This window comes from Hesperophylax consimilis, chromosome 17, assembly GCF_061612785.1.
Source record: "Hesperophylax consimilis isolate HC1 chromosome 17, BYU_Hcon_1.0, whole genome shotgun sequence".
In the NCBI taxonomy this organism is placed as follows: Eukaryota; Metazoa; Arthropoda; class Insecta; order Trichoptera; family Limnephilidae; genus Hesperophylax; species Hesperophylax consimilis.
The window spans coordinates 19273022-19286706 of NC_142852.1; the positions used below are offsets into that span (position 1 = coordinate 19273022).

At 36.2% G+C, this 13685-nt stretch overlaps 1 protein-coding gene across 1 annotated transcript; it reads right to left on the bottom strand.

Annotated features, from left to right (window-relative positions):
• Positions 1-5105: 5105 nt before the first annotated feature.
• Positions 5106-12452, bottom strand: LOC149416156 (chymotrypsin-1-like). The gene is made up of 5 exons (XM_089641890.1): positions 12443-12452; positions 9931-10102; positions 8946-9048; positions 7413-7526; positions 5106-5249 (listed from the first exon to the last, which is right to left on the bottom strand). Exons 1-5 carry the CDS (start codon positions 12450-12452, stop codon positions 5106-5108), a joined length of 543 nt encoding a protein of 180 aa, XP_089498016.1.
• Positions 12453-13685: the final 1233 nt, after the last annotated feature.

The following is a 13685-nucleotide window of genomic DNA, read 5'->3' on the forward strand; positions in this document are numbered from 1 at the left end:
TATGGTCATGTCCGTCCAGATACCAGTAAAAAATCCATCTGTACGCCGAACTGTAAAAAAACCTTTATTGACGAACCTTTCGAAGTCTTCATTTGACATCTTCGATTGTAGACTCAACATTTGTTGTAAGTATATGTGTGCGGATTTGGCGTAGAGCAAATGTCCAGCAGCATGGAAATACGGTATCATTTGCTTGACTGTATTAATGTGCAAATTCCAATCGCCGATTCTCTCTGCCAGAATAAAGTCTAGAGCCAAATTCACCAATTTAAACTCTTGTAGCCACAGTTTTGAAGTTCTACTACTTTTAACCAAATCTTCATACACTTCTTCTAGTCTTGTCATTATTTCATTTGTTTTACACTCTCTCATGGCGTCTTCAACAGTTGTTTGTTTGTTAATTGTTTGGATATGAATATCATTAAAGTCGTTTGTAATCATTTCTTTAAGAGATGAACATTCCTCGAATAGCAGTAACATCAAAGCTGCCTGGGTCATCATGTGAGCTCTATAAGACCTTGCGTAAGCATGTCCTGACATAAGGTGAGGAATCGTTGATTTTCCATAAACAGAGGTCCACATTTCTTCGATTCCACTACCTTCCATAAACTTTCCTAAGCAACCAAGGAAACTCATTAGAAGATGGAATCCGCCTAGTCTGACGATTACTCCAGATATTTCACTTTCTGTAGAAGAACTTGCAACAATGTCTACTGCTTTCAGGAAAAGTGGTTGGTCAAAAGTGACAATACATGGCTGGCCAGCTAACTTGCTCTCTTTAGAAGCGTAACTAAGGGCAGAATAAATAGCAGTCGGATTTCCTGGATCTATGTTTATAAAAGGCAAGCCAGTACATAAGATGGTTCAAAGTTTTGTCTACCATCGTAACAGTTTCGCATGTATGCAGACCATCCAGGTAGTGATACTGGCACAAAAGCAAAACTACATAACCAAAGCATGTTACGAGCTGAGACTAAGCATTGAGTGGGCATATTTTCAGAAATGTTTTCTATTGTTAAGGACTTTAAGCCACTTTTCGCCTTTTTAGTATACATTAAAACTGGGACATTGAATTTACCTTCAAAGTCGCATGTCTTAACACGTGGAACTCGGACATCACTCGACACAGCTGTTTTTGGAGTTACGCACTGTATGCCTCCGAGAGCGTGAAATGTGTCTTTACCGTCAAGAGTTCTTAAGTTGATATCAATATTGTCAAATACAAATTGGAAAAAAATCCTTTCCTCAATTTGGGGCCCGCCTGCTTTTAACAGCGATTGTAAGTACATTTCTGTCTCATAGTATGACGTTGAACATCCCAGAGATGAACAAATGTCTATTAAATGTTTAGAGCCATACCGTCTAGATAAGTATAATCCAAAAGCAGACTGGACAGGTGATTGAAAAGACCTAGGCCTACACAGTTTTAATATCATGTGATTTATGGTAGTCCTCTTTCGTTTTACGTCCATACTTTCGTCTGAAGTTTGCCTTCTTCTCTTCGTTAGATCGTTTAAAAACAAATCTAGAAGTTGTGGAACAACATCTTTCCCGCCTGACCTTATATCTTCAACACTGGGGTAAATCGAGTCATCATACACTTTATTTTGAATTTCTTGTCTTATCAAAGCTGCTGCTGTAGAAACGATTCTCCTAATCTCATCATCTTTATTGCTTTTCTTTTGAGAGTACCAAGTTTCAGACAAAACCTTGCCCGCCCCATCTCTTAAACAAACGATGGAGGATTTATGTTTTATGTTTGTAATAAGAAGTCTTTCACCAAAGTGCCTAAGTAATAGAGTTTTGAAGTAGTTAATTTCATAAACCTGGTCTCTGCCTGACACACTTTTCATCAATTGCAAAAGGTCAGAAATACTATGCTGGCAATCATCGTTTTCCTCAATGAAATCACAAACTTTTATGAATGATTCTTTTAATAAATCGTCAACTGGTCTACCACGACCTGCGTACGTACTGGATGATTGAGTGGGTTGTTTCGAAAACCTAGCATAACAGTCGGAATGATAACGCCCCTCAGCAGCTACGAGGTCTACAACTCCTTCTAGCCTGGACCTAACCAAATCACCCCATCATCATTCCTATTTTCAATATATTTAGATATAGTTTGTTTTATAGTTAAAGTATGAACTAAATGGACCGGTTTCCTATATTCTGTTGGAGTCTTTATATTTACCACCGCATCCATTCCACAAAATAAGCAATTCACTTTTAAATTAAACTTCTGAGAATTAGACCTACGTTTTATAGGCGCACTGTTTGATTCAAAATCTTCAACGTTCTTGGAGCTCGCTATGTGAGCTTTTATTGAACTACTACGGGTATACACTTTACGGCATTCTTTGTGTATACTGACTGTCGGAAGAGTTTCGAATTTACACTGTAGGCCGTCCTTCCTTTGAAGGCTAGATTCGATTAAAGTTTTAATCCCCTTAGAAGTAATTGTAACATTTTGACTTACAGATAAAGGTTCATTGCAAATAACACATGACTCGCCCTCCATTTTGGTTCACAAAAACAAACACAAACCGTAAAACACAAACCATAAAACACAATCACTGCGAAACACGGACTCTCGCGACGCGACCCTTTCTGTCTGGCGGGTTTCCGTAACTGACCTATTTATGGCCTTGACATCAGTCACTCTGCATGCAACAACCCGAAACCCCCTCCTCAAGGCCAGTACACTCTGATGTCACATCCCGACTTTCACGGTTGATATTTGGCGTTTCCTAGCCATAAAGTACACATTAAAATATATCATTTTAAAGTTAATAACAGGGGCTACAACTTTTGTAGGAAATATTTTTTCATAAAATGTCGGCCTGAAAAGTTCTGTGACAAAATATAAAATTATGTGCCAAAAAATATACAATTTTTTACCTTATCATACGAATTACAAACAAACGGTAAAAGTTACGACGAAAGTTAACTGAACTTTTTTTGTAGAAAATGTTACAGCAAAGAGAATAAAAAAAATTCCAATCCGATATGTTGTTTAATAATTGAGATAGACGCGATTTACGAAACCCTTACACTTTTCATGTTTGGGGGGGCACAGGGGGGGAAGCAAGGGGGGTAGGGGCGGGGACTTTTTTCTAAACACTTGTCTAAATGGTAGTAGTCGATGGGGAAAAAATTAGCTTTATACTATTTAGTTGGTCTAAATGGTGTTCTACGACACAGGCTGACTGGACTATAAAGAGAAAACTGGTGAGATCACAAGGGTGCCATGTCCGTTGGCTCTAAATAATTATAACAACTGCATGAATTATGTGGACAAGTTTGATCAAAAAAAGGCGGTTTACTCGATAAACAGAAAGTCTAAAAAATGGTGGCATCGTTTATTTTTCCACTTTTTAGATGCAACAATTGTAAATTCTTACATTGTTTACACAGAGCTCTGCAAGTTGGGTAAGGCTGACAAAGACAATCCATTGAGGCTCAAATATTTCAGGAGGCAAGTTTACAGAGGACTTTTGGCTGAAGAGGAGCTGAAATGCACCAAAAAGCGTGGGTCCACATCGGAGGTGGTGGAAATTAAGAGACATAAGCCTTACGTGGACCCTGAAATACGTCTGAAAAATAGCGCCCACCGGCCAGAACATACTACTTCACGTCATTGTGCGAATTGTAGTACAAAAGACAGGCCCATACGTTCCAACTGGATATGTTGTGTTTGCAAAGTACCCCTTTGTGTAAAAAAAGATAAAAACTGTTTTGAAAATTTCCACAATTAGTCATATAAAATGGCCTTTTTTTATTTCTAATAAACTTTTGATTTGAACCTAATATTTTTTTCCCATGTGTACTGTGGTATAAAATTTTGACCACCTCATTCCTGAAAAGCCTTCAGTCCAATTTTTTTTAAAATATTTTTTCCTCGTTATTATAAGTTATATCAATTGATTAAAAAAAAAAGGTAAAAAATAAGAAAAAAAAGTTCGTACATCAAGGAGTTAATACCCACATGACGTCATTTTTCAAGAATTCCAAAGTGAGTTTTTTCCGTCAAGCTATATGAAACGGAACACCGTGTGCAGCGTGAGGAATGCATATCACAATACGTCGCGACACTGAGAAAATACGCAAGATTCTGTGAATTTGATGAAAAACTGGATGAAAATTTTGTTAAATAAAGCCACTGTTTTTAATGTCAATCCCATTTATTTTCAACTTTCCTTTCATAATAATTAAAACACAAGGATGCTTCGGTCACAGACAGTTTTTGTAGACTTCAAAAATCAGATAGTAATCAATATTGTTTTTGTGTACACATTAATTGTTCTTAAATTTAGTGCTATTATTTTTTTATTTTTTACTGTACAACAGAACATTAATTCCAGTTACAGTACAATTTTATATCATATAAGCATTTAGTTAAGTGACTCTACAATAATTGTTTTAGGTCATTTAGAGAACAGTCACTTGCATCCAAATTCTTTGCTAGTTCGTTCAACAGCACCACTCCCCTCGTCATACTATGCTTTGCCAGGACGTTGGTTTTGCCTTTTGGTACTCTGAATAAGTCATGGAATCGACTTCAGCTGTAGTGGTCTGGTACATGTAAATCATAGCATCCCAAGAGGAATGGGCTATCGATAAAATTGTTCCAAATTTTGAAAGACATAATAGCCAGACTTGCTTTCCGCCTAGTTTCCAGACTCACAGAATCAGTTTCCTCAAGTAAGTCGATATGGTGCATGAACCTAGGATAGTTTCCATGCTTCCGCATATAGACATACCTGAGGATTTTCTTCTGGATTTGCTCTATCACATCAATGTACTTATTATTATCCTGTTTACCACTGTACGCTTATAATTCGATTATAAGTGTATTGTAAAAGCCATTTTATGGCGTTTGAATAGATAAATAAAATAGGAATTGATAGGAATCTACTGAATTGACGATTAATCAAACTGGTTGCTATGGTTAAATAGGAATCTAATATTTTTTTTACAATGATAAACTAAATTTGAAGAGACATCTATTGACAATATATATGTACACTGTAAATAAAACATCTTCATTTAAATGTCTGCATTCCAAGTGAAACCGTCAGCTGTGATAAATATCAGAAAAATTATTAAGACTGAATGTTGTTCTTAATCCAGGATAAGTAGGAGCTGACCCTGACGTAAACATCAGGATAACCCTTGGCGCAAGGTTTTCCTCTGGAGACGATACCGACCAACACATTTCCATCGGCGAGTGGTCCACCGGAGTCTCCCTAGATTATGAAAATATTATTTTTTGTAAAAACAGTGTATCATTCAAAGCATTTTAACATACAGCGTATTACAAGTGTACAACATAAGATGTTGGAATAAAAATTGGGAGAATTCGTCTATTTAATCAATTTAACCATTGAAGTTTAACTATTTGATGATGAAACTGATTGACGAATACATGGAGCAGGTGAGTGAATTTGTTGGTTTGAGAAGTATGTTGAACAATTTGAAGAGATGGGATTGGGCTTGGAATTGAGTAATCTGAAAGTATGCGTGATGACGCGGCGCTGATTTCTGACATCATGAAAGATCTACAGTCTCTGGTGTCTAGGATGAACCAAGTATGTATGAAGAGTGATTTAAAACTAGTGAAATTAAGTCTCACGTCATGGTGCTTGAAAGAGAGAGTAAGAAAACAGTGTGCAATATAGTTGTGAATTAGGAATAATTGGAGAACATGGATGGATTTAGGAATTATGTTTAGGAGAGATGGAAACGCTGATAATAGGATATTGAAAGAAGGGTAAATGCAGGAAACCCTATTAAAGAAATAAATGTCCAAAGAAGCGAAGCAGTAGTCCACGATAGAGGGCTGGTACCTATCCTGAAGTATGGCAGTGAGGCATGGAACTGGCAGAAGAATGATGAAAGTAGTCTGAATGCTGTGGAAGTGAGATCCCTGAGGTGGACATGTGGTGAAAAGCGCAGAGAGTATGATTAAGAAAGGGATGATTTTATCGTCTGGACATGAGCGAATGAACAAAGAATGTAGTATAAGGAGAATATTTCACGTATATAGTAGTATAAAGAGAATGATAGATAAAGTTGGGGACGCCTAAAGAAGACACGGTACGATCAAGCTAATAATATACTTTTTCAACCTTAACCTTCCAGCGGGCGCGCTGTCGTAAAATTTACGACAAACGCGCCTTATCGCTTCCCCCACTCTTGCTACTTAGTTGTAAGCATCGAGCTTCGAGCTATGCTAGAGTCAAATCAAATGTCAAACATTTACCACAAGATATAAATGCTTTTCTCAAAGTGAATTACGGTATGGCAGTTGAACCGATAACAGAAGAAGAAAACAGAAGCTTTCCAAAATGCGGTGTTTGTCGGTTATGTGCACTGGATAAGAAAAGATCCTCAGCATCAATGAAGTGTTGCCGTTGCCAGTCCTTTACATGCAAGAACCATTCTTCAGTTGAGGTGGTTTGTAACAATTGTAAGGATGAGAATATTGATTCTGACTAAATAGGTCGATAAAATATTTTATTTTGAAATATTAACATGTTTTGAGTGTTGCTTCGTTTTTTTTAAGAAAGTCAAATTTTTTTTTTGTAAGTACTGCCTATTATGATTTTTCATATCCTTAAAGAAATTCCCTAACGTTTGTATAAAGAAAACACCACTTACATGGAGAAATCTTGATGACGTAAAATTTACGACAAGCGCCCGCTCAAGGGAAATTTCTCAACGCGCCCGCTGGAAGGTTAATGGTGATTGAATAAGGAAGTAATAGTTATGTGGAATGTTCGCAAAACCAACAAGACTCTACTAGAAACCAACGTCATCCAAAGGTGAATGCTTCTTTTCCTCTCTCCTCTTGTTCCTGGTGATAATAACGATGGATTGACCTTCTTTTTTTAATTTAATACCAATCCATTTTTCATTACCCCTCAGGCATCAAACAGTATGTATGAAACAATGTATGAATACGAATAAAGCAAGGGGTGTATGCCAAACTAAGTTGCCTGATCAAAAAACTACACATTTTCACAGAAAATCTACCAAAGTATTTGAAAATCTTAAAAAATATATATTTAACCAACCAAATTTTCGGAAACCGCCGACATTTACAAAAATATACCGAAGATTTTAAAATCTCGCAGGTCTTGGGGAATTTTTCTCCTTTCAGGATGAGACATATTGTATCTATTATTTAGCAAACCTCCCCCCCCTAAGCGAAACATTCACAATCTGGCACCTATTAACAATTTGACGACATACCGATTTTTTCATCTGACACTCCTCAACAATCCTTGTTTACCCATATGCCCTGTTATGGGATGTTATATACTTGAACATATTGTATTAGTCATCCGTCCTATTACCTCTAGACCTTACATACAACATCTAAAGAATATAATACATGTATGATTTACTTTGCAAGCTCCCTCGCCAACCTTGGTGAGTGTGCACACGTTAGTTTCGTCTACGATGACATTAGTAGATTTGTTTTTACAGTCTTCATCAGAGATGGTGAGAAGGGTGATCTTCTGGAGGGTATTGTAATGATTAGACCATATAACAATTTGATATCCTTTATGCTATGCATAAAACCTTGTCTTATAAATATTAGTTTATCAATAAAAAAAAAATAATATTTGACAAGTAAACAGTATTTTACCAATAAATGAAAGTATCATATGTCTCGACGCCATCTAATGAGAAATTTAACACTTACAAAGCCTTTCCTACAAAAATAAAGTTGGTTGTTTACAGAGTGGAAGATACTCTCAGTATCGCCCTGGTGTAAGACCACCATTCAGAATTGAAACGTTGCTTGAAATGGCTTTAGCCGTGTTTGGTGACCAGATCTGAATAGCCAGGTACTTCCCCACCTTCCTCTTCCCCATCTCCCTCCCCTCCCCAATACCCTCAGCCTCACAACATACCCCAATTGGGGATGCCATAGTCTCACTGGCTCCAGACGGGAGCAGTTGGGACTCTTGTGCGGTAATACTGTAAAAAAAAAAAAAAAAAAAAAAGGTGGAAAAAATATAATAAGCAGTAATTGTTGATTGAGGTACTAGTATATATTGAATCATTTGGCGGATTGGAAATAAGCCGACATAGCTCGGTGGATACAGAGCACCTGACCGGACATCAGAAGACACGGGTTCAATTCCCGTTGGCGGCATATATTTTTACTCGATTTGACTAATTATTTGAGATTCATAATCATGCAGTTTAAGAATTGCACCAATTGGAATTACACCGGTGCAGCAGTTAATTTTAACATTATCTTCATAAGAGGTTTTCGATCTCCCCGCAAATAGCAGTAAAGTTGGATGGACTGTTTTCGATATAAGACTAAGGACAAATTTAAAAGTTTTTCAAGTTCTGTGAAAGGTTTTATCAAGTTCTGCTCTTATTTCAGTTCTGTCAATCAACTAGTCTATTATATAATAATAACAGAACTTGAATAAGACTTTTACAGAACCCGAAAATGGACGATTAAATTCCATGAATTGTCAAATTCTCCGAAATAATACGTCCTTACAGTCTGTACCTTTGTCGTACACAAAATAAAAGTTGCGCTTAGAAGATTTGGACATATAGAGCAAACGAACGAAGAAGGGAGGGTATAGAGAATATATGACACGAATTTGAATGGTAGAAAAAGTTGGGGAAGCCCGACGAAGACAAGGCACGATCAAGTGAATCAGATACTCGAGTGGGGCCATGTCAAGAGTCAGAATAACAGAAGAGTATGTATGTGAATGAAGTAAGTAATGTGTGACAAGACCGAGTTTTTTAGCGATCCGTCCTCTCTGCCCGCCGTTAGTTAGTTAACGTACTGGATTTTAAACGTTGAAATTATATTATACAAACGTTTGCATTTTTTAAATCTCGCTCTTTTTTCCCGAGACCCTTCAAATGCAAATCCATGTACTATATTTAGCAATATTTACTTCGATTAGTCCCCATCCAGTCAGCGTGACCTTGACTCCAGCGCCAGTAGAGCTGGTAGGCAGAGAGATGAAGCCGACGCTAGTGCTGGTGGTGATAGGCTCGCTGGTGGTAAGGATGGCGATATCATTGGCCGATTTATGACCTTGATTTTAGTCGGGGTGGATGGTGATTTTTGATATCAGGTATTTGGTACCTCCGGAGTTCAGGTATACGCTTCCAACGACGATCGTCAATTCATCAGCTTGGAAACTATTGGAAAATAAGAAAAAAAACTTACAATTTGAGAGGCGGCTACGGGCACCGCCGCCAAGGGAACCGTTCTGCCATAGGTCACCACAAGTAATTCGCTCTGTTTGGTTACTTAGCATGGGGGGGGAGCGGGTTCATGGGGTGAGTATTGTGAAATGAATTGATATTATTGAATAAATGAAATCCACACGGCATCCCTAAAGATGTCATTGGCTCCGAAGGAAATTATTTTCCTTAGGGCTTCCTATGTGCAGCTACTGTAAAAAAATCTCCAAAAAGCTACTTCGGTGTTTCTGAGATTGTAACAATTTCAAATTTGGTGACTTACACATTTTATTGATGGACCCTTAATTTTAAACATATCATTATACTAGTTTTACCCCGCCACGCGTTGCTGTGTCTCAGGAGATAAAACAGCGCGTGTTTGTAAGTCCAACAGATGTTGATTGTTTTGGAAAAAAAACAGTTCTTATGTGTCACAAGTCACTGAGACATGGCCTTTATATAATATGGGTATATAAAAACACACGCGTATTTGAATGCAACGTTGTGCCAAAATTTCAAAGCGATCGGTGAAGAACTTAAGGAGATTTAATATCATCTTGCAACTATTTTTTCCCCATATTTTTGGCAACTATATTTTTTTAATATGATCATATAAGATATAAAAAATATATAAATATAAAAACGAAAAATATGACATGTCCATATATATATATAAGAACGTTTGCTTACCCGTCAACGCAATGTGCAGCTGTGAGGATGGTGTGTGCGTTTACAATGGAGCCTCCGCATGTATGTGAGTTACTTTTTGTCCTCAAGGACGCCATGTAGGGAAATTCATCTACTTTAGCATCTGTGCCTCCGACCACACGCCATTGGATTTCATTGTCAGCAGTGGGTGCAGCTAAAAATACACATACATTGTAGTTTTACGTATATTTTTTAACATTAGCCCCATTTTTAGTTTTTTGAAGTCGCATAAATCTTACAACTGCTCCCAGCCGTCTGGAGCCAGTGAGACTATGGCATCCCCAATTGTGATGCTTAATGAGGCTGAAGGGAAGAAGATGCGGAAGAAGAAGGTGGGGAAGTACCTGGCTATTCAGATCTGCTCACCAAACACGGGCAAAGTTATTTCAAGCATCGTTTCAATTCTAAATGATGCTCTTACACCAGGGTGATACTGAGAGTTCTTTTTTTCTTAATTCAGTATATATTTTATTTAAATGAGCAATTTGTGAAATAACAGAAAATAATCCAATAACATATACTTTGGTCGGGATATGAACCCGCGACCTCCAGCTTGCTAGTCGAGAGCCTTACCCGTACACCGCGAAGGCCGTTATACGGCCCTGAACCCTTAAAATTTTTGTTGGACTGTCTCAATTGAAATTTGGTGTGCTTTATAATATGGGGACAGTACAGTCGTATAAACGTTTTCTACATTACTTCTTGCCAAGGCAATTTTAATAAAACGTTTTGAAAAATCAAAACAAAACGACGAAAATGATTGATTATTTAGTTAAAATTTTGAATTAACTTACCGAAAACTGCAACCACGACGGTTCTCGAGAAAAGAAAGAGTACCTTGAACATTTCTCGACAGTTGATGAGAAACTAATGATTTTGCAACTAACCACGTTAGCCTTATATTCAATTTCCTTATCAATTCACGCGCAATCAGGCGCACTTAAATTCAAATAAAATGTGTCATGAGAATAATGTCTATTTTATATTTTAATATTTTTACATTAGCTAATTTATCGTTTTTTTTAAATCTGTAAGTTTTACAACTGCTCCCAACCGTCTCGAGTCAGCGAGACTTCGAGGGGTATGTTGTGATGCTGATGGTAGTGAGGAGAAGAAGGAAATGGGGAAAATGAAAGTGGACAAGTACTCAGCTATTCAGGTCTGGTCACCAAACACGACCGAAGCCATTCCAAACAAAGTTTCAGTTGTGAATGTTGATCTTACACCAGAGAGTATCTTCCACTCTGGAAAGTGCCGCAAATAAACTATATTTTATTTTGAATGAGTAAATTGTGAAATAACACAATTTAATCGCGAGGCCGTCAAATGTATCTTCGCTTCTAACGACTGGTTCTTGTATTCAACAGATCGGCTCAGAAATGATTCTTTGTTCCATCCATCCTACAAGACCTAGGATCACTCCGATCTTTCCTTAAAAATATCCTCAACACAGCTTCCCATAAGAAGGCATTTTAATATATTTATTTATTTATTCATCTGCCCATAGAGCTTTTACATTTTATTATTACGCAGAACATATTTTCGAGAAATTACCAAAAACAAATAAACCAAATATTTGTAAGTGCACTAGTCAAGAAAATACAGGAAAAATAAAAAAATTAATAAGAAAAAAAAACAATTTTTATTGGAAAAACTTTCAATAATTTTGAAGGTTAAACCCATCAAAGTAATATATTATTAAAGAAGAAGATAATACTAATAAATCTTCATAAAAACATTAAACAGAACAAGTTATTACTTTTTTTTCCATTATTTCTGGCTTTCATTATTGAGAAATGAAAGGTGAATTTAAATAATAATTTTATTTAAATAGGCAAATTTCAAGATTATTATGAAAATTGGAGTCTCAGACTTAAAAGAGATGAGATGTTGAATGGAGGGGAGGCAATTTTAGATAAGGCTTGATAGAAGGGAGGATATTTGTTTAGAGAGGGAAAACCAAAAAATATGTGATCTAAAGTTCCCACTTTTAGACGATAGAATGTACAATCTGGGTTATTAGTTGCAAGATAATGTTGTTGTAGTCTTGATAAATAATAGATGGTGATCTTTTAACCAAAATAATGTTTATTGTAGCAGAGCACACACATTACAGCCATTACAGAGACTTGTACTTTTGACACTTACTTCCTGTACATGTAGTGTTACCAACTGAATGTTATTTCATTGCCATATTACAACATCCTCCCTCAATGTAATAACATTCCAATAAATCGTACAAATAACTCTTTACTCAAAGATTTAGTGAGAATATCCGCTGGTTGTTCGCCAGTTTTTATGTATTTTATATTTATTTTATTATTTTTCACTAGATCTTTGACAAAGTGAAAACGAATATCTACGTGCTTCAAACGTTTAATAGATTCTGTAGCTGCAGTCAAGATTGCTGACTGATTATCACAAAAAATGTTTACTGGACAAACATTTTGAAAACCAAAATCATTCAATAAGTTTATCAACCAGCAAGCCTCACCAGCAGCCATACTCATAGCCACATACTCAGACTCAGTTGACGACAGGCTCACAGATGCTTGTTTCTTAGAACTCCATAATATTAAACATTTTGAGAAAAAGAACATATAACCAGAAGTGGACTTACTATCATTTATATTACCACCCCAATCTGCATCGCAAAAACCCTCTAAACCTACATCTGTTCATTTGTAAATCAACTTATAATGTAATGTATACTTAACATAGCGCAATACCCTTTTTAGAGCAGCTAACAATATATTATTTGCACAATATTGATACCTACTTAGCATTGAAACAGCAAAACATAAGTCTGGTCTTGTACCTTGTACAGCATACATTAAACTTCCTATTATCTGCCTACATAATTTTTCAATATTTTTATCTACCTTTTGATTTTGAAAGATTTTAAAATTAAAATTTTTATCCATCGGTGTAGCCACCGGTTTACAATTTTCCATTTGAAATTTTACAAGAATATTTTCTAAGTAACTTTTCTGACTTAGTTCAGTTATACCAGATTTTAAGTTCTGACTCACATTGATACCTAGAAAATCAGATATACATCCCAAATCCTTCATTTTAAATTCACTATTCAAAGCCTTTTTAAGCTGTTTAACTTCACAGTTATTTGTTCCAAAAATTAATAGGTCATCAACATATAACAATACAAAAATTTTATCATTTCCATTATACTTTTTGTATAAACACGAATCACAGCTTGATCTTAGAAAACCCTCTCTAGTCATGACATCATTGAACTTATTATTCCAACACTTAGGAGACATTTTTAAACCATACAGTGATTTGTTTAATTTTACAATATTTTCATTATTAGAATAAGCTCCTTCAGGTAACTGAATATATACCTCATCTTGGATTTCTCCATACAAAAATGCACCGGTAACATCCATTTGATAGATTTGCAAGTTTAATTTACTAGCAATAGCAACAAAAAGTCTAAAAGTGGATAATTTTGCTACTGGAGCATAAATGTCTTGATAACTAAACAAATTATCTTGTTCAAACCCCCTAGCAACCAACCGGGCTTTATATTGATTTGGAACTTTAATTTTGAACACCCATTTGCTACTAATAACCTTATTTGGATCTACTGGCTCACTGTACACTTCCCACGTATTGTTTTCTCTCAGTGTTTGCAGCTCTCTCTCAATGGCCTCCTGCCACTTAAAAGCATCAACTCTACTCACAGCGTCTTTGTATGTCATTGGATCAGGATCAAC